This window comes from Scyliorhinus torazame, chromosome 9 (genome assembly GCF_047496885.1).
Source record: "Scyliorhinus torazame isolate Kashiwa2021f chromosome 9, sScyTor2.1, whole genome shotgun sequence".
Taxonomy (NCBI): domain Eukaryota; kingdom Metazoa; phylum Chordata; class Chondrichthyes; order Carcharhiniformes; family Scyliorhinidae; genus Scyliorhinus; species Scyliorhinus torazame.
Window position 1 is genome coordinate 195,962,296 of NC_092715.1, and position 20,672 is coordinate 195,982,967.

The window sequence follows — 20,672 nt, forward strand, 5'->3', positions numbered from 1 at the left end:
AAGAAACCCACGCAGTCACGGGGAGAATGTGCAGACAGTGACCCAGCAGGAATCAAACCTGGGACCTGGCGCTGTGAAGCCACAGTGCTACCGAGCTGCCCTCATCAATCAGCAGCAACTAGAGGAGCGTGCAAGAGGAGGACACCGGGATGAACAGACAGCAGCACGGAGATGAGAGTGCAAGAAGGGGACACCTGGACAGACAGTCAGCAGAACCTAGAGGGTAGTGTGAGAGGAGGACACCAAGACAGACAGTCAGCAGCACCTAGAGGAGAGTGTGAGAGGAGGACACTAGGATAGACAGTCAGCAGCACCCACAGGAGAGTGCAACAAGAGGACAGCAGGAAAGTCAACAGCACCTCAAGGAGATTGCTATAGGAGGACATCAAGACATTCATCATCTGCACTGAGGGGAGTGCGAGTGGAGGACACCAGGACAGTTAGCAGCACCTAGGAGAGAGTGCGAGACGAGGCCACTGGGACAGACAGTTTAAAATTAAGCAAAGGAGGATAAAGGGATTGCTTTACAGCACCAGGGACCCAGGTTAGAATCCCTGCTTGGGTCACTGTCTGTGCGGAATCAGCACTTTCTCCCATGTCTCCGTGGGTTTCCTCCGGTTTCCTCCCACAGTGCAGATATGCAGATTATAGGTGGATTGGCCATGATAAAATTGCCCCTTACGTGTTCAAAGATGTGTAGGTTAGGTGTAGTTATGGGGATAGGGCAGGGGAGTGGGCCTAGGTAGGGTGCTCTTTCAGAGGGTCGGTGATGGGATGGATGGGCTGAATGGCCTCCTTCTGTACTGCAGGAATTCTATGGTTCCTCTGCCCTGCTGTGAATTTTCTCAGAGAACTGTAGTCAGTGTTATCCCCATTACAGTGCGCAGGTAAGAGTATGGAAACCATCCCATTGATGTCTGTGTCTATGATTAGACCTGAATGTGTGGAAAAGTCAGCCCACGCAATTGAAGCACATGCACCAAATCAATACTGTAAAGCTACATCTAAATTCAGTGTAATGAAAATATATTTAATTGTAATAAATTGGTATGTAAAGAATGTTCCCAGCAATTGATATACACCATAACACCTTTTTTTTAAAAAAACTCAATCTACAGCACCACCAAAGAGAAAAAATGGTTGTGAGAAATGAGAACTATGTGAGGTGAGTCAGCTAGCTAAAGTAGACTGTCTTGCTTAGAGACAAAGGGTATCTTGAATAAAGCTCCTGAATAAAGGATGTGTTGTTGCACGATCTGTACATCAAACAAGGAACTTTCCACACCCATACAAAAAGAATCAAGAGGCAGAAAAAGGCAAATTTGGTCAACCGATTTGAGACTTCTTGGTAATGGTTTAGGGAGTGCTTAATTCCTTCTGTGTAAACAGCATGATTTCAGCAGCACCAAACTGTCCCTGTTGAACATCAAATAGGTACATTCAAAAATGTGCTGAGCAAGATCATTCTTACTTACTTTTTTTTTAAAACTCTCTTCTCGAGAGTTCCAAAGCCAATACACAGAGTGGACAGGTCAATCCATACTTAATCCATCTCCTTGCTTGCTCCAAAAACCAATTCAAATTGAATCCAATTCATGGTCCCCGCTTAAAAGGTCATTCTAGATCCAAGCTGATAAGAACAGTCACTACATAAACCGATGCAGTAAGAGCGAGCTGCCTTCAGCCATTTTATTGATTTGCCTTCAGCCATTTTATTGATTTGCCGTCAGCCATTTTAGTGATTTCCGCAGCCACAATTGGCTCTATTTTGCTGCAGTTATACTTCTTTGCTCGTTATTTTTGCACTATTTTGGTTGCTGGTGTGCTCATCACCATTAATCTTCCAGTCACCATAAACATTTGAGTGCTGGATAAAATTTAGAACACTCTTTAAGGCTGCACCTGAAGCCACAGATGCAAATTGCAGGGACAGACATGAAAAACTGAAGTTAAGTGGGTGAATTTAACAGGGGGTAAAAAAATTTTAACCCCGACCTTGGACCCAACCTCCCCACTTGCAAGTTTAACAGAGGCAGATCAAGAAAAGCACAGCCAACTGCTCCCAGGAGGAAAATAAGTAATTTGGATGTTCTGATTAGGCAAGAACCCTCTGATTTGCCTTGCTTTGCAGTTTATATCACAAGGAATTTTGAGAGGTGACAGAGATGAGAAAGACAAGAAAGTAAAAGGAAAGGGAAACAGGCTTCAAGAGTCAATACAATGCTGGCTTCATAACCTGGTTCTGTGATTTATGGCTGCACCATTGTATGGACTTCAGAATTGAATTCAGAATGCAGCCTCTCATAATGCTGGAACACTGCAAAGCAACTGAACTGCTTTCGTTTGCACGACCTGGGTAATAGAAAAGCAGAGCAAGGATTACCCAGTTGGGGAGAGAAAGGTCTACAGCGGGCTGAAGGCTCTCAATGTTTCAGGATGGTGGTAGTAAGCACCTTCTTGTGCTGGGTCATACAATGACCTAGAAACCATCACACCTTTGTGTAATTTGGTCAGGCAACCAGGTGGCATGGATGAGGCCTCACCCTGAGAGACAGCTCCATCATCTGTACCAACCTCTGTTGCTGGATACTCCCTCAATATGTTCAGTAATCTGTGTGGGAGCAAATCAAAGGTCTTCAATCAATGAGTCTGCTGACGGTCTGGATCATGGTTTTCACAATCAAAGTCCTCAGCATGTTAAAGCCAAGCAACAAAGGTGGCATTATCCTGGACATAAAGATATCTGTAACCCCATTCAGAACTCCTATTGGAGGCAAAAAGAGCAAGTGCAGAAAATACTCAGCAGGCCTAGCAGCATCGGTGGAAAGAGAAAGTTAGCGTTTCAAGTCAAATGTTGACCGTTTCTTCCTCCACAGATGCTGCCAGACCTGCCAAGTGTTTCCAGCACTTGGTTTTTGTTTCAGATTTCCAGCATCCACATTATTTTGCTTTTCTTTTATCGGAGAAACTGTTTTACAGCTCAAGTCCCCACTAACAGGTAGGTGTATTACACATGTCGCCATTCTCTCCACAGGGTTCTGCAGGTCACAAAACAAAGTCACACAATGCAACGTCATGTAGATTCCTCAGTAGTCACCCCCGGACTGCTTGGTGATAATAAAATATTATGTTTTTCTATGTTAGTGGTGGATATTATCGGGCGATTCACTTGAGTCCCCACATTAAATAGACACCAACTAAATCTGTAGTTGGTTATCATGCGGAATCCTGTAAACAAATATAGAAGTATGTAAGGATTGTCTCCAGTTTTATCCTTCTCAGCTGGCTTTGTGAAATAGAAGACTTAGGGCAGAATCGTCTCAGAAATTGGCAAAGTCTGATTTTTGGGCGGGGGAAATAGCGTCTAACCTGCCGACAGCAATGGTGGCTTTTTCCACCATATTGTGCAGCAGGTGCGAGTTCCATGTCATATCGCTGGAAGACAGCCACTGGCCTGCCCGCCCCACCATCATGTCAGAATTTCAATGATCCAGGCACTATATTTAAAGGCTGCTGTCCACCTGCACACAGCCAACATACTTCAGAAGCCTCTGGGAAGTCATGGCTGCCAAAACGAGGAAGCATATAGCACCGAGGTTCACCAACGTCTCCCTCGAGAGTCTCTAGTCCCAGTCTGATGATCTATTCCCAAGCTCTGGGTGAAGACCCTCATCCAAGGTGACCAATCCAGCATGGGAGCCAATGGCAGTGGTGGTCGGTGACAATGCCCTGCAGAAGAGGACAACTAGCCAGTACTGCAAAAGGATGAATGATCTTCATTCAGTGAGGGTATGTCACTCTTCATATCACTCACAACTCTCAGACCCATCACGCATCTACAGGGGTCATGCTCAATGTTAGCTCAAGAGACAGTACCACTATCTCTCCCACACACATCTTTATCTCCCCTGCAGGTCGCGCCCTCATCACCTCCCTGGCCCCACCCATCATCCACACATGCCAGGCATCCTTATCATTTGCCAAGGCATGCATTCTGCTTACACTCTCCCCAGCTGTCTTCATGTTGGACAAGCTGGCACACAACAAGAGGGAGCGAGCCCAGATGGATGGAGGGTCCAGCACTGCAGCATCTATCGGACGGCTATGCTAGCAGTCATGTCTCCTGCTGCGCACATTCCACTCATGCACGAATGACCTCTCCTTTCTTTTGCAGGCACACGTGTGAAACAACTGAGAGGGTCCTGAGCCATGTTCTCGACTGCAACTCTGACAGCAATACAGAAGAGGTATTCACAGACCCCAACATAGAAGATTCAGCCACCATTAAGACTTTGGTCCAAGTCCGCTCTGCTGCAGTAGCTGCACACGGAGGCAATTGCTGTCATCCACCAATGCCCCATCCCTCTTCTTGTGACCATTTCAGCTCCGCAGGCTGAGAAGAGTAGCACTGCCACAGAGCAGGACCTGAAAGTGGGCTGGGGCGCCCAGATCTCGGGTCAGCAGAGGACGCCGACCAAGGTCATCGCAGACAACAGGGTGTGGCAGTCAGCAGGCTGTCTGCAGCTCTGCTGTGGACATTGGAGATGCACCAAGATGTAGTGGCACGGTAAGAAGGATTGAGAATTCGTAGTTGCACAGCATGGGCATGGTGTTAAGCACTTCTACATAACATTCACTTCTGTAAATAAACTCTCATTAATTTCACTCCTTGTTATGATGAGCTATGTTCCTGTCAATCTGAAGTGAGAACGTGATTTCTGGACAAGATAAAGGCAGAGTTCTCAGTCCAGAGCTTCCTCCTTGTGCTTTGTTCAGCTTCCCAGAACATTGATGGCATCCCTATACAGTGACTGAACACATCACTCATGCTAATTCCTCAATGGGAATTGTATCTGCCAGAATGTACTGGTCTGGTGTCATTCTTCCTGTATGCACTCTGCAACTGCCCCCATCCCATTAGCTTCTGTCTCCAATGCCATTGTGGTCGTCAAGGATGCAGCTCACAAATGGATGCTTGCTTGGATCAGAAAGAGTTAAACTTTCCCCACTGTATCACCATGACATGACCCTGATCATCGAGATCAAGTGAGCTGCCATCAGCCAGACAGGAGTCAGACATTCACATAATCTCTGTGAGGATCCACAGACTGCCTCCATTGTAAGTTATCAGCCTCCTGCAATGTAGGGTCAATGGGCATCCCCATTGCAGGTGTCTCATCACAGAGGGTATGTGTGCTGCCATCAGTCAGACACGAGTCTAATGTTCACAGATGCCATGTGAAAAGTTATGATCTGATGGAACAAACCTACAGACATAGCTACATACAACCAACATCATTTTAGACGTTAAAGATAAAGAAGCACCTAGGGGAGGACTTCTGGTGACGGGGGCGGGAGGCAGCCGTACACTGGCGGGCTCCCGCTCAGGAATAGGAATTTTGGAGTTATAACACCCGGTCCCGGGGGCAACAGAGGCTGAAAAGGCTGTAAGAAGTCAGAAGGAGGAGAAATGTCCAAGTTTGGGGGAAAAACGGCCGTGGAAAAAGGGGGTTAACGGAAGTCCGCCGGTGAGTGAAAAAGTCAGCACACGAACTGTAAGGAAAGCGGAGGCTGGAGCACCAGGGGAGGCCGCATCGTTCACAGCAGAAGAAATGACCACGGTGATGGTTGTGGAACTTGAAAAACAGTTCTCAAAACACATGGAAGCGATGAAGAAGGAGATGGGGGCGGTATTAAAAGTGCTGGTGGAGGAGGCGATTGCCCCGGTGAGGGCGGCGATATCAAGCGCAGCGGCGGAGGTGCGGAAGCAAGGTGAGACACTGAAGGAAGTGGAAGAGGCATTATCGCAGCACAAGTGATCAACTCACCTCAATGGGGAAGGCGTTGCGGAGGGTGATAGAGACCAACAAGGGTCTGCGAGCCAAGATGGAAGACCTGGAAAACAGATCCAGGCGGCAGAATCTGAGGATTGTGGGTCTGCCTGAGAGGTGGAAGGCCCGAGGCCGACGGAGTATTTTGCCACGATGTTGGCGAAGCTATTGGGGGAGGGGGACGATCCCTCCCGATATGAACTGGATTGGGCTCATCGGTCATGGCGGCCTATACCAAAGGCGAGTGAGCCACCAAGAGTAGTAACTCTGTTTCCGTAGGTATAGCGTGAAGGAGAAAGTCCTGTGCTGGGCAGAACAGAAGCGGGAGGTGCAGTGAGCTGGAGCTGGTGTACGTATATACCAGGACTTTACAGTGGAGCTGGCGAGAAGGCGGGCTGCGTTCAGCCAGGTGAAGAAGGCACTGTACATCAGCAAGGTGCAGTGTGGCATAGTATATCCAGCTAAGTTGAGGGTGACCTACAAATCCAAGGACTTTTATTTTGGGACGGCGGAAGCAGCGGAGGAGTTTGCGAAGGCAGAAGGACTGTGGCAGAATTGAGAAACGGTCGTGTACCGATGTAGCCTCATGTAACTTCATTTTTTTCGCTGCGTGTTGGTGTATGTACTAAATGAGTCGACACTGTAAAAATTTGGACAAGGGAAGGGATGGGACTTTCATTTGCAATGATGGTTCTTTGGGGCTTGGGTATGTATGCGGGGGTTGTGTGCTAAAGGGGATTTCTTGGTTTTCCTGGGACCAAGCAAGGGGGAAGGAGATCCGGGTGGGGGCCTCCACGCTGGCCGGTTTAAGCCGGCCTGTGAACGGGAGTGAGGTGGGGGGAGGGGCTGCGGCCATCGGAGCCCGGTAGAACAGGTTTCGGTGAGTCTAACCGGGGTGAAAAGTTGGAGGAAGGAACAGAGGTTGGGGGAGGCGTTTACAAGAGGAGGTGGAGGGGAGGAGTCTGGGGTGAGGGGTCTACAATTCATGGGTGTCATTCACGGTACTCTTTCGGGGATTGGATGGCATTGAATATTAGGGGGGTGGACTGTATATGTCAATGGTGACCATAGGCAATTCCTGATTCCTTTTTCCCTTTCTTTTCCCACCTTGGGAGTTTTTTTTTTTTAATTTGATGCTTATATTGTCAGGTGGGCTGTTGTTTGGGGGGTGGTGGGAGGATGGGTTCACTGTTGGTAATAAGGGGATTGACATTGTATTCGTTACCGTTTACTGTTTGTTGGTGGGGTGTAAATTCTGAAGAAAATGGAGAATAAAAATATATATATATTTTTTTTTTAAAAGAAGCACCTAGGGGCTTTTAGTCCATCCTGGTAACATTTTCACAGGTTTAAACACCATCTTTCAATGACCTAGGAGGGAAGGCAATTAGCACAATATACTTTTATCATATCTTACAATGAAAGACCTTCAATCTAATAGCTACTTTCAGGATGTGCCACTAATGAGATTGACATCATTCAATTTGGCTTTTAATGATGGTACTTCTCAAACCTATCACTAAAAATGAAAATTTCAATGTAGATGAGTCAGCAGTGCTCGGGCCTCGTAGTACACCCATCTAACTTGTTTCTAACAAACAATTAATGGTCATAGAGATCCTTTTGCTACATAAATAAAAGTAGTGCATGCTAAACCTCAAATCTAAAATACATTTTAAATTATTATTTCATGCTCGCTGTTGTAAAGTTAGTAGCTTTTTTGCTAGTTACCCCAACAGGCGCCAGAATGTGGTGACTAGGGGCTTTTATCAGTAACTTCATACTTGTGACAATAAAATATTATTATTAGATCGGATTTACTGCAGCTATTAGCTTTACAAAATGCTGAACAAGTTCCAGACATGGATAACTGATGGGATTAAGGTAATTCAGTGGCTAGATTTTCTTTCCCAGCCACCTCTTGTATTCGGAGAAGAAACGGCATTTTGACAAAGTATTTATTGTGCTGGAAACATTTTCACAAACTGTGACTTTGTCACTCTAATCATCTCAATAAAAACGTCAGACTATTAAAAAGGGAGTGGGGGGGTTAGGGGGGGTAGGCGGGATTAGGCTATTTTTTGTCTAGATTAGGCGGGAACAGTGGGAGAAGGCGGGAACAGTGGGAGAAGGAGGGATGTGCTACGCACTGAACTATGTTTACATTTGTATTTGTATCTTTTATTGTTATAAAACCATAAACACCTTAATAAAATGTTTGTAAATAAAAAAAGTAAAATGCTGTGGATGTGAAAAGCAGATACATTTTTCTGTCCTGTAGCTAGTGATGAAACACTACTGACATATAGAGAAAAGATAAGGATAAGAAAGATGAGACAAGCTTTTTTCTTTGATCATGGTGATTAAAAGATCTTTTTACATACCTGGAAGCATAATATAAGCCTTGGGAAGAGGAAAAAAGAAAACCAGACAAAGTATATTTCTTTTCTTTCTTTTCATAGAAGTGCATAAACAATCACATGCACACCCATGATTCAGACACACAACTGTCAGAAACCAACATGCGAATGGACAAGCAGTAACAAACCTTCCCAAATGGCGTGTCTACACATTTCTCAGTCCTTTGCTCCAGAATATCCAGGTCACCCAATCCTGACCCACCAATAATTCCAATCTACAAGCAAAGAAAAAAGAAAATTTAAATACATGCGCTTTGTTAAACAGGCACCATTTTGATAAGAACTTTTATCAAGATGCTCAGATAAATTCAGCAGAATTTCAGGACTCTGAAATTTTCAATCAGATTTATACATCTATCTGGTATTGCACCAACATTGGAGCAAGATCACAATCAAACTGTTAGCCCCTCCAAAAACAGATAGACTTTTAATATAAACAGAACATGAAGCAATTGCTTGACAGTCTGTTCTCAATGCTCGCCATTTTTATACATTCCATTTTGTCAATCTTAAAAGTCCTCCTTTAAATGATGTCCACATTTCCAGTTGTATAATAGTTCAGCTGGACTGAGAACTACATGATGTGGCATCCTGTGGTCATGAAGGCACTTTATAAATGCAAATTTTGTTTTCTTCTGCAAGAATCCGAAGGACCACTAGAATATTCAAATCAGGGCGAATAAATGCAGAAAGAAACTCTCCTGAAACTGCAACCAGGTACAATAGTAAACACGCAAACTGAGTTTTTGCAGCATACATGCACTCAAGAGTTGGCCAGCAGTGCAAGATTGCTTAAACCAAGCCAGAGGGACCACACAGGAAGGAGTCCGTATTTTTATCTTCAGAACCCTTTCAGCACCTACTACAGAGGATCTATGCAAAAAATAAAAGCTAATTACTGCGGATGCTGGAATCTGAAACGAAAGAGAAAATGCTGGAAAATCTCAGCAAGTCTGGCAGCATCTGTAGGAAGAGAAAAGAGCTAACGTTTCGAGTCCGATGACTCTTTGTCAAAGTCAGAATCAGCTTTGACAGAGTCATCGGACTCGAAACGTTAGCTCTTTTCTCTCCCTACAGATGCTGCCAGACTTGCTGAGATTTTCCAGCATTTTCTCTTTCGTTACAGGGGATCTATGGTTTGCGGAAGAAAACAAAACTTGCATTTCTATAATGCTTTCATGACCACTGGGTTTCCCTTTAAAGGGCTTTGTAGTCAATGAAGTGCTTTTGAAGTGCAGTCACTGTTGCAACATAGGAGACTTGGAAGCCAATTTGCACAGAATAAATTGCCACAGATAGCAGTGATATTTATCAGCTAATCTGTTTTGGCAATGTTGATTGAGGCATTAATACTGGCAATGATAAGAGAAATAATCTCTCCTGCTCTTCTGAAGAGTGCCAGCAAGTGTGTCCCTTCAACCAATCAGATTGAAGAATCATCACCAAGATACAGAGGTCAGGCTTTACACCCTGCTCCCCATCCCCAATCCCGCAGATGTCCTGGTGGTGGTGGAGGGGGGGTGGGGGGCATAAAATCAGATGGGGTAGTAAAAATATGTCTTGCCTGTCGTCATCCGACTCCGAAGGTATTATTGTATCAATTACACTTAGAGGCCTCTTCCTGCTGCTGCTATTTTATCAGTAACCAGTGAGGGATGGGTGGAGGGTGAGGAGGGGGGAGAATTGTCTATGTGACGAGGCTGCCAGGTATACCTTGGCTGCGAATTCTGGAAGAGGGTGAGAGGAGGCCCCTCACTTTGGCAAGCCTGTGCCCCATAGACGGCCTACATGGCGGCAAGGGTCATTCCTGCTTGAAGAAACCCTCTCCCTTCCCCCCCCATCCTCTCAACTGCTCGCAGTGGCGCTGCTGGGTCAGAAACCTGCCATGTAGAAAAACAAAACTAAAGAGAGGAAAAGAAAGATAGGATTAAGAGAGAAGAGATAAATAGATCTCCAGCATTAATTGCCTTCTGACGGAATGAGACTTCACATCTATAAAATTAAATTTGCAGGCCAGAACAGTAATTATGACTTATCATGCTGTTGGAAATTTACTGATCCTGAGGGCATCAACTTTTTTAGTGGGTAATTAGTTGCCAAGTAGAGCAACTTCACACATTTACATGGTTTTGAATGCTGAGTTGCTCAGTGAGGCACCAGAAACGAAAGTCAAATCAGATAGAACCTTCCAGATTTCTGCATTTAAATCTGCAGACTCCACAAATTGCTGTCAGGTTTAATGCACAATATCAGTGAACGCTGTCATCCTCACCGTTATTCCTGACAATTCAGGCAGATGAAACCAAGGCAATAATAACAAATTTTGATTACTGGCAGCACTATGTATTCAGTTTTAACGTGTAAATTTCACACTCAAATCCGCTTTAATTAAAGATGCCATTCTTCAGAATGCCCAACAATTACGCTGTGAAAATTGTCATTAATCCAAGCCAACATGAAGTACAGTTTCTGCCATCTACTACCTGTGGTAAACAAATACCAGATGGAATAAGCACCACATAATGATTATGGCAGAACAATGTAATCACTGAACATGACAGAACATCTACTGACTGACTTCAGGAATGAAATAGCAGAAATACCGCAGCTGTCGAGATTTATTTCATGTGCGAATCATACTTGCAGTATGAGCAAGCAGTCATGGTGCAAAAATAAGATAAAGATGACACCACACCTACGACAAGCAACTACAGTATTTCTGTGCGCCACCTGCAGGGTTCACAGTGGAAGATCAAGTGCAAGAATATGTGCTCAGATATATTTAAAGTGAACACAGCGTCAAAAATCAAACGTTGTGCCCCATTCCCAACCCCATCCCAATCCATACACAGAAACAACCAACAGTAACTATTTGTGTACCAGCCATGTTATGCCATTCACCACAGCACAAATAAAGTCACTGTTATTTAATCTCTTGGCACAATGACCCGTAACGTCATCAGAGTGCTAATCTCTGGCGGATTGCCTATCTCGATGTATTTATGCTGGGACTTCAAAGACCCAGGGCGGGATTCTCCACCGGCGTGATTCTTCGTTATGCCAGCGCCCGGGGGTATCCTGACGGTGTGGGGCTGCCCCATTGACCGGCCGGCGTATCGGAGAATCCCGCCGGCCAGTCGGGGCAGAAATGAGGGTGAGGCGGAGAATCCTGCCCCCTGTCTCTCCCAATCTTCCTCACTCAGATTGGATGAGACAAGAGCAGTGAATCGTGCTCCTGGCTGCATCAGTGGAATACCTGGTGCGCGATGCTCCCTTTTAATGGTACTAACTGCTGTAAAAGAGGTGTACGAAGGGACAACTAAATGGTAAGTGGTTCAGGCAATGAGGGGGCGGGGTGTGGTCAAACCGGAGGGGATCAGGAGGGGTCCGGTCAGACCAGAGGGGGAGGGAAGTGAGGTCGGACCAGAGATGTGAGGGATCATTTGTGTGGTGGGTCCTCCAGGTCGTTGTGTGTGCTGCGGGGTGTTCCATGTGAGGCAGGGTCTGGGTTTTTTATGTCATTAGTCCGGAGTCAAAAGTGATTTTTTTTTCCTCTAACTCTTTCAGACTAACTATCAGGGTAAATCTGGCAAAACCATCTGAAGTTACCGATTTAAATTGCTTCGGTCAGATGGTTCCCAGTCCAGCGCAATTGCCCAAAGGAAGTTAGCACTTCTGGGCATTTGCCAGATAAACTCTTACGTGGGAACTTCCAAGAGGGATTTCCCACCACATCACTGGGGGTACCCCTTAAATGTAATGCTGGGGAACCCGAAGCTATGGGCCAATAGTCTGGAAATTACATCATTTTGAGCGGGATATCTTGTTTTGCATTAACTGATTGTCCTCTGTTAAAATAGCAAGTAGTGGAACTTAATGTTAAAAAATACATCGAATGTGCAAGAATATTGGCCATTCAAATTTCCATTCCAGATACCATGAGGTTTTGTGATGTTACGAGGCTATTCCAGACCACTCAACACAAACCAAAGCATAAGGTTTTAAACTTGGTTCCACCAGATCATGTCTGGTTGGGATAAAAATAGAAAATGCTGGAAAAACTCAGCTGGTTAGACAGCATCTGTGGAGAAAGACATCGAGTTTAATGTTTCGAGTCCGTTTGACTCTTCTTCAGAGCCTAGGTGTCTGACTGGGCCAGGAAAATGATACACCACCAATGCAGTGTTGAGAATGTTCTATCCTATGTTCTCTCTACATTTATTAATTTACTATCATCCTCCAAACAGCATTTCTTTTTGCACATGTTAACTGGCGCCATCCACTGGAAATGAGGATGGGAGTGTCCTCAGGAATAGCTCACCTGGACAGAATTTTAAAATCGACTGGCCTACAGCTACGGCCAACAATGTGAGTGGTGATGACCTGGTGGAACTCTCTGTCTCTGGGGTGGTGGAAGCAGATAGTGATTTCAAAAGGAGGTTGGATGGTCCCTTAAAGGAAGAGTGGGCGAGTAGACCAGAGTGGATTGCTCCTCAGAGACCCAGTATAGACACGATGGGATGAATGGACTCCTTCGGTGCTGGAAATTATTCTATATGGCACATGTGCTTTTGGGGGGAAAATTATATTTTGGGCTGGTGGTCCCTTTATGAAATGAAATGAAATGAAATGAAAATCGCTTATTGTCACGAGTAGGCTTCAATGAAGTTACTGTGAAAAGCCCCTAGTCACCACATTCAGGCGCCTGTTCGGGGAGGCTGGTACGGGAATCGAACCGTGCTGCTGGCCTGCCTTGGTCTGCTTTAAAAGCCAGCGATTTAGCCCAGAGTGCTAAACCAGCCCCTTTATGAGCTAGGTTTCTCTGGAAGATGATTTTTCTGGAAAAGGCAAATTGCTTCCTGTGACCAAGCTGTCCAGGAGATACGCAATAGTAAAATAAAAATGGGTAAACAAGAGGTTAATTACTTTTTATTCGACTTCAGTTCTTTGCTTGAAAGCAAGTCTGACCCACAACACCACAATCTCCATCACAAGTAGGGTAAGGTGGCAGGTACCAAATCCACTGCAGGCAGAACAAGGATTGAACCCCATAGTGTGGGTGCCAATCGGATCCATATCGGTAAGCAAGTGAGCCAGCGAGCTCCCCAAGGAGCAGTATAGGACAGAGATGATCATTCAGTATACTAAACCTCATCTCCCATAGCATCACAGAATGGTTACAGCACAGGAAGCCATTCAGCCCATCGTGCCTCTGCCAGCGCAATTTTGTTAGTCCTACTTCCCTACCCTTTTCCCTCAGCACGGCAAGGCGTCTCTCTTCAGGTGTTTATCCAATCCCCCATTGAAATCCATGATTGAATCTGCCTCCACCACCCTCTTAAGCAGCACAACCAGATCTGAACAACTTTCCAAACTCACCTCATGGCAAATATCCCAAATTGTTTTTGTGTCCATGACCGCCTCCTCCCTGTCAATACCAAACAGACTCTCTTTGTGCTCCGAATGTTTTTCCGAAATATGTTTCAATGATTTAAATGTATTTGCTTTGATCTTACATGCTTGGTGTATTTTAACCTACTACTCCGCTTTTGTCAGACAACTGCTGAACACAGATTCCCTCCTCTTTATTGGCCATTCATTTCACAAAACGCATTCCTAGGTTCAACCATTACACAAAAAAGGCATGCTGTCATCAAAGTGGTGTGTCAGGACAGGGCACACAGCCAGCTGCAAGATATGTCAGATCACATCAGTTGACAGCAACAATTAGGTATTTCTTTCAAGGTGTAAGAGCTGTGGAGATAATCGTCTGCCAGTGGATGTAATACTGAAAATAGCAAACATGGAACCCTTTCACAGGGCGCCAAGTTCTGTTCTCAACTTTCCTTTCATGTACTAAATGATCTGTTTGAACTGCACACGGAAAAATACTTTTTCACTGTACCTCGGTACACGTGACAATAAACAAATCCAATCCAATCCAAGGAGAGGTATAATAGGCTTTTCCTATTTGTCAACAAAAAAGAGAAAAAGACATGCATTTCATGACCTCACAACGTCCCAAGTTGCTTTATAGTCAATTAATGTACTCTTTTTTTTAAGTGTCACCGCAATTATAATGGAGAAAGCACAGCTGCCAATTGGCACACCGCAAACTCCCACAAATAACAAGCTGATGCTTGGAAAGCATAATTCCGAACTAAGCAGAGTATGAGAAATAGCACACCAAACAACCTACCATGGATGTCTTACATCTTCCAACTGGTAATTAAAGCTTCCATTGGTTAGGAATGGCTATGACATGTTGGCAGATAGCTACATTTGTTCCCATAGCAATGCTAAATGAAAGGTAAAATATCAAGTACCAACAGGGCAGCAGTACAGGTATGGAAGTAATTCTGAATTTCAACATGGATCCAGAACAGTAACCAAGGAAAAGAAATAGCTCATATTTACACATTTATATGTACACATATTAATCAAAGTTTCCCTCACTTTCCATTTTTAAGTTAGCATCATGTGTACAAGACACACAAAAAACAAAATCAGTCAGAGGGATACCTAGCACATTTATGACGGTAAAACGGCCTTGCTATTTGCCTCATTGAAATGAAACCATGTTCCAAAATAATTGCATATCTATCGCCCCCATGTGGTGGAAAACAAATATCGCCCTCAACCTTTATTAAAAATAGTAATCGAGAAAATGGCCGCCACTGAAACCTTTCGAAAATGGAGCCAGTCGTGACGAAATCAGATCAACGGCAAGGTCAATCCTGCACGAAAGAAAGGCTACATTGATCTCTTTACTGTTGAATTTTAATAACCGTACCTACTGAAAGAATTACAGCATTTTACCATACTTCAAAATATGCAGCTTTTCGGTTCTCTCTGGGCGAGGGGAAATATTCTGTTCCATTGTCATTATATATAACAGAAAAGATCGACTGACTATGTAATGAATGTACTCAAAAATATAATCGCAATGTAGTGGTACAGTCAATCAAAGTACCAACAGAACATGGGTCGCTACTTCCCCAAGGACACAATTTCAGACATGTTAGCTCAAGGAAGATCTTGACTCCGCGGACCACAGACTGGTATTTTCCTCAGCAATAGAGAGAGAGAGAGAGAAAGAGTAAAAAAGACTGGACCATTCTTGTGCACCCCTTAGTGGCATGTTCAAGAATCGCACACCATACACCCAGAAGCTGGTTGGCTGTGTTTTGAATCAAAGCCTCAGAAATGTTTCCCCCCCCCCCCCCCCCCCAATTGGCAGGTCAGTTGGAAGCAGCCAATTTGTGATTAATTGACCTGGGACTCAGTTAGCAACAACATCACAGAGCACAGAATTGCATTCACACATGCCCAGGTTCAAAAGGATTATATTTTCCTTCTTCCCCTACACGCCACTTTCCTAGTCTCTACTCGCCAAACTGCACATCATGAAAAAACAGAAATGTCAACTTATGTTCCATCTGACTCCTACTTGTGAAGCATTTTCCGCCAAACACTGATTTTCCAAGTAGGCAAATTTTTTTAAAGTACGCGTTACCAAATATTTTTTCTTCCCAAAATATTCGTCCCTTTAACATGAACAAATGTTCGAACATTGATTCACTTGTTAAATCAGAAAGTTGATATATTTGCTACAATTTCACCAACCTTTCATGAACTTCAAATGACGACACAACTGCTTCCACAACTTTGTCACCACCACCACTGCAGCACTAACCAAACACAGAACAGGCATCACTGCCCGATAGCAAGTCATGGACAAGTCAAAATGTCCACCAACTTAACATTGGGATGTCAAAGTCATCATTTATAGCCTCACTATAAATACTAGCCTCTGACACTCGGCCTGAGTCACTGCAAATCTTGGAATCATCTACAGTCCAAAGCTAACTAATCTACCTCTGCAACAACCTCCATCCCTACGACACTAAAAGCCTTTTATCCAATCTGGTGGTACTTCTCAACTGTTGCTGTATAACTTGGGCCCACTGGGGAGCAATGGTAAATTGGGGAACCTTATTAAAGGGATTGATCGTGGATAGGCAATGGTTCAAAGTTAAAGAATGTGTGCATGAATTACAACAATAATTCATTCCTGCCTAGTGTAAATATATAAGACGAAAGGTGGATTAAACATGGCTTACAAAAGAAATTAGGAATAATGTTACAGTCAGAGAGGAGACATATAAAATCGCCAGAAAGAGCAGCAAGCCTGCAAGGATTAGGAGCATTTCAGAATTCAGTAAAAGACGACAAAACATTTAACCAAGAGATGGGGAAATAGAGAATGAGAGTAAAATTGCAGGGCACATAGAAACTGACATAAAAGCTTCTATAAAATGTGAAGGTAAAAAGATTAGTCAAGACAAATGTAGGTCACTTACAGGTCGGAATCTGGGGAAATTGTAATGGGGAACAAAGAAATGGCTGAAGAATTGGACGCATCTGTCTCCACAAGAGAACACAAATGACCTCCCAGAAATATTGGGGAAACAAGGGTCCAGTAGAGTGGAATTGAAGGAAATCAGAATTAGTAAGAAAACAGTGCTGGGGAAATTAATGGCATTCAAGGCTGACAAATCACCAGGGCCTGACAATCCATATCTCAAAGTATTAAAGGAAGTACCACTGGAAACATTGGATGCATTGTGGTCATTTTCAAAAATTATATAGGCTCTAGAGCAGTTCCTACAGATTGGAGGGTGGCAAATGTAACCCCACTATTTAAAAAGAGACGGAGAGAAAAAAGGGAGAATTACAGACCTGTTAGAATGATATCAGTAGACTGGTATGCTAGAATCTATTATAAAACACGAGATAACAGAATATTTGGAACCATTAACAGGATTGGACAAAGCCAGCATGGGTTTATGAAAGGCAAATCTACTGGAATTTTTTTGAGAATGTGACTAGTGGAGTACATAAGAAAGAATACGTGGGTGTGGTGTATTGGAACTTTCAGAAGGCTTTTGATAAAGTCCCTCATAAGAGGTTAGTGGGCAAAATTAAAGTTCGCAGAATAGGTGGTAATGTATTGGCACGATCGAGAATGGTTGACAGACAGGAAACAGAGTGGGAATAAATGGGTATTTTTCCGATTGGCAGGGAGTGACTAGTGGAGTACCACACCTGGAGTATTGCATGCAGTTTTGGCCTCCCTACCTAGGAGTGGATTTATTTGCCATTGAGGGAGTGCAGCGGAGGTTCACGAGCCTGATACTGGGGTTGATGGACTGTCCTATGACGAGATATTAGTTTGACTCAGCATATATTCACTCGAGTTTAGAAGGATGAGAAGTGATCCGATAGAAATAAAATTCTGACAGGGCTGGACATAGGAGATGTAGGGAGGATGTTTTCCCTGGTTGGGGAATCTAGAACCAGGGGACACAGTCTCAGGATATAGGGTGGACCATTTAGGACTGAGATGAGGAAAAACCTCTTCACTTGGAGGGTAGTGAACCTGTGGAATTCTCTAGCGAAAGCTGTGAAGGCCAAGTCACTGAATTAATTCAAGAAAGAGATAGATAATGTTTTAGATTTTAATGGCATCGAGGAATGGGGAGAAAGCGGGAATACAGCATTGAGATCGATAGTCAGGCCATGATCCTATTGAATGGCAGAGTCGGCCCAAAAGGCCAACGGCCTACTCTTGCTCCTAGTTTCTATGTTTCCTCCCTTCTATCCAGGCAAGAGCAAGCTGGTGTTGAAGGATAGTCCTCGACTGCCAGCACTCTTCACTCAAACATCATTCTTTGCGTATAAGCCTAAACTCTGCATGTCAACTGAATAAGACAGTATTCAAGAGGCCCAAGGGAAAAATAACAGCCTATAGAATCGAGGGCAATATGAAATGAAATGAAACTGAAATGAAATGAAAATCGCTTATTGTCACAAGTAGGCTTCAATGAAGTTACTGTGAAAAGCCCCTAGTCGCCACATTCCGGCGCCTGTTCGGGGAGGCTGGTACGGGAATTGAACCGTGCTCCTGGCCTGCCTTGGTCTGCTTTAAAAGCCAGAGATGTTTGGACAGCAGAAACAAAATAGAGCCAAAGAAAATTTCTTGGGCTATCATAGAATCATGGAATGCTTACACAGTACAGAAGGAGGCCATGTGGCCCATTGTGTCCATGCCAACTGTCTGCAAGATTAACTCTGTGAGTCCCATTACCTTGCCCATTCCCCGTAATTCAACAAATGATTTCTCTTTCAGTGTTTAGCCAATTGCCTTTGAAAGCCCAAACGTATCTGCCTCCACCTCTCGGGCAATGCATTTCAAATCCCAACACTCATTGTATAAAAACATAATTTTTCATGGTGTCTTTAGTTCTTTTGCCAACCACCTTAAATCGGTGTCTTCCGGTTCACCAATGGGTACTGCTTCACTCTATTTACTCCGTCTAGATTCCTCATGATTTTGAACACATCCATCAAATCTCCCTTCAACCTTCTCGCAAGAACAGTGACACAGTGGCTAGCACTGCTGCCTCACAGTGCCGAGGATCCGGATTCGATTCGGGCCTCAGGTCACTGTCCAGGTGGAGTTTGCACAGTTTCCAGTGTCTGCGTGGGTCTCACCCCCACAACCCAAAGAGATGCAGGGTCGGTGAATTGGCCATGCTAAATTGCCCCTTAATTGGAAACATTTTCTTTTAAACCTTCTCAAAGGTGGACAGCACCAGCTTCTCCAACTGATCCACATAACTAATGTCCTTCATTCTTAGAACCATTCTTGTAAACCTTTTGTGTACCCTCTCCAAAGGCCACACATCCTTCCGAAAGTGCACTGCCCAGAATTGGGCATAAGGCCCAGAATATTAAAAAGGTTCAGCAAAACACCCGTGCTTTTGTACCTTTCTAAAATCCTTTTCTCAACCTGCCCTGCCGTTTTCAATAGCATGTGCACATGTACCCCTAGGTCTCGCCATTCCATATACCTCCTTTTGAATTGCACCTTTTATTTTATATTGCCTCTCCTTGTTCTTTCTCCCAAAATGTACCACTTCACGCTTCTCTACATTAAATTTAATCTGCCATGAGTCTGCCCATTCAACCAGCCTGTTTTATGTCCTCCTGAAACCTATTACTATCCTCCTTACAATATGTCCAAATTTTGAATCATCTGAAAACTGAAATTGTGCACTGCTCCACTCAAGTCTAGGTTCTAATATATATGAAGAAAATGACCCTTGTACCAATCCCTTGGAACCCCATTGTATATCACCCTCGAAACCAAAATAACGTTCACAATTACTCTCCGTTTCCTGTCACGCTGACAACTTCCCTTTTATTCCATGGCCTTCAACTTTGCTGCAATCTTATCATGTGGCACTTGATCAACTGCCTTTTGGATATGCATATACACCATATCTACCATGTTACCCTCATTAATCCACTGTTTTACACCATCAAAAATCTCAATCTTTAAATGAAACAAGATTTGCCTTTTCAAAATCTGTGCTGCCTTTCCTTATTTAATCTGCACATGTGCAAGTGACTTATTTTGTTCCAGCTTACCATTTCTAAAAGCTTTCCCATCATCGATGTTAAACTGACTAACCTGGGTATCACCTTGCACGATTTACGTGTATTCTTTCAATGTAGTCTCCTGAATTCACTTCTCGCAACTTGATCGCCTCTGCAGTGGGCAGCCCAAATGCCGTCTGGTTGACCGCTTTGGGAACACCTCCGTTCAGTCCATAAGCATGACCCTGAGCTTCCGGTGACCTCTCATTTTAATTTCTCACCTTGCTCTGATATTGTCATCTCTGCCCTTAGCCTGCCACACTGTTCCCGTAAAGCTCACCATAAGCTTGAGGAACATGACTTCATCTTTTGATTTCACACTTTACAGCTTTCCGAACTCAAGAATGAACAAGAGGAACTGGCCTCCATAATGAGAGAAGCACCAACAAATTAGGCAAGGTTTCAAAACGCCGTGACAAAAATACACCCCCCACTGTGTCATCATGCAAAGAGACTGTGCACATTCAAACCCAAATTGTTCGCAAGAATTCAAATCTTGCGAATCAACCATTCCAGTTGAAATGTCCGAATGGACTGAGCCGCCTATTATTGACTCTCAAACCGGGTCCACACCAGTTAAACATCATTTGGTGAGTGCTGAAATAATGGAGCACCTAGCAGAAACAAAATCATGGGAATCTCCATCCAACTGAAAACTTGGAGTGCCAAATGGAATTGCATGTCGACTCTGTTTCCTCCCTGTTCATGTAGCCATCCAGATGTCTCTTAAATGTTGCTAATGTATGGGCTTCCACCACATCCTCTGGCAGCACGTTCCAGGCACCCACCACTCTGTGTGAAAAATTTACCCCGCACATCTCCCTTAAACTTTCCCCCTCTCACCTTGAACCGGGGGCCCCCTTGTAATTGACGCTTCCACCCTTGGAAAAAGCCTCTGACTATCCACCCAGTCTGT

The 20,672-nt window shown here is 44.2% G+C and overlaps 1 protein-coding gene across 1 annotated transcript in view; it reads right to left on the minus strand.

The window, feature by feature from the left end:
• The window catches only part of mtap (methylthioadenosine phosphorylase), a 253,472-nt gene that overhangs the window by 210,848 nt on the left and 21,952 nt on the right, over window positions 1-20,672 (minus strand). The window contains exon 2 of the mRNA XM_072516927.1: window positions 8,380-8,466. Within this exon, the coding sequence (XP_072373028.1) occupies window positions 8,380-8,466 (87 nt within the window). The remainder of the gene's footprint in view (window positions 1-8,379; window positions 8,467-20,672) is intronic.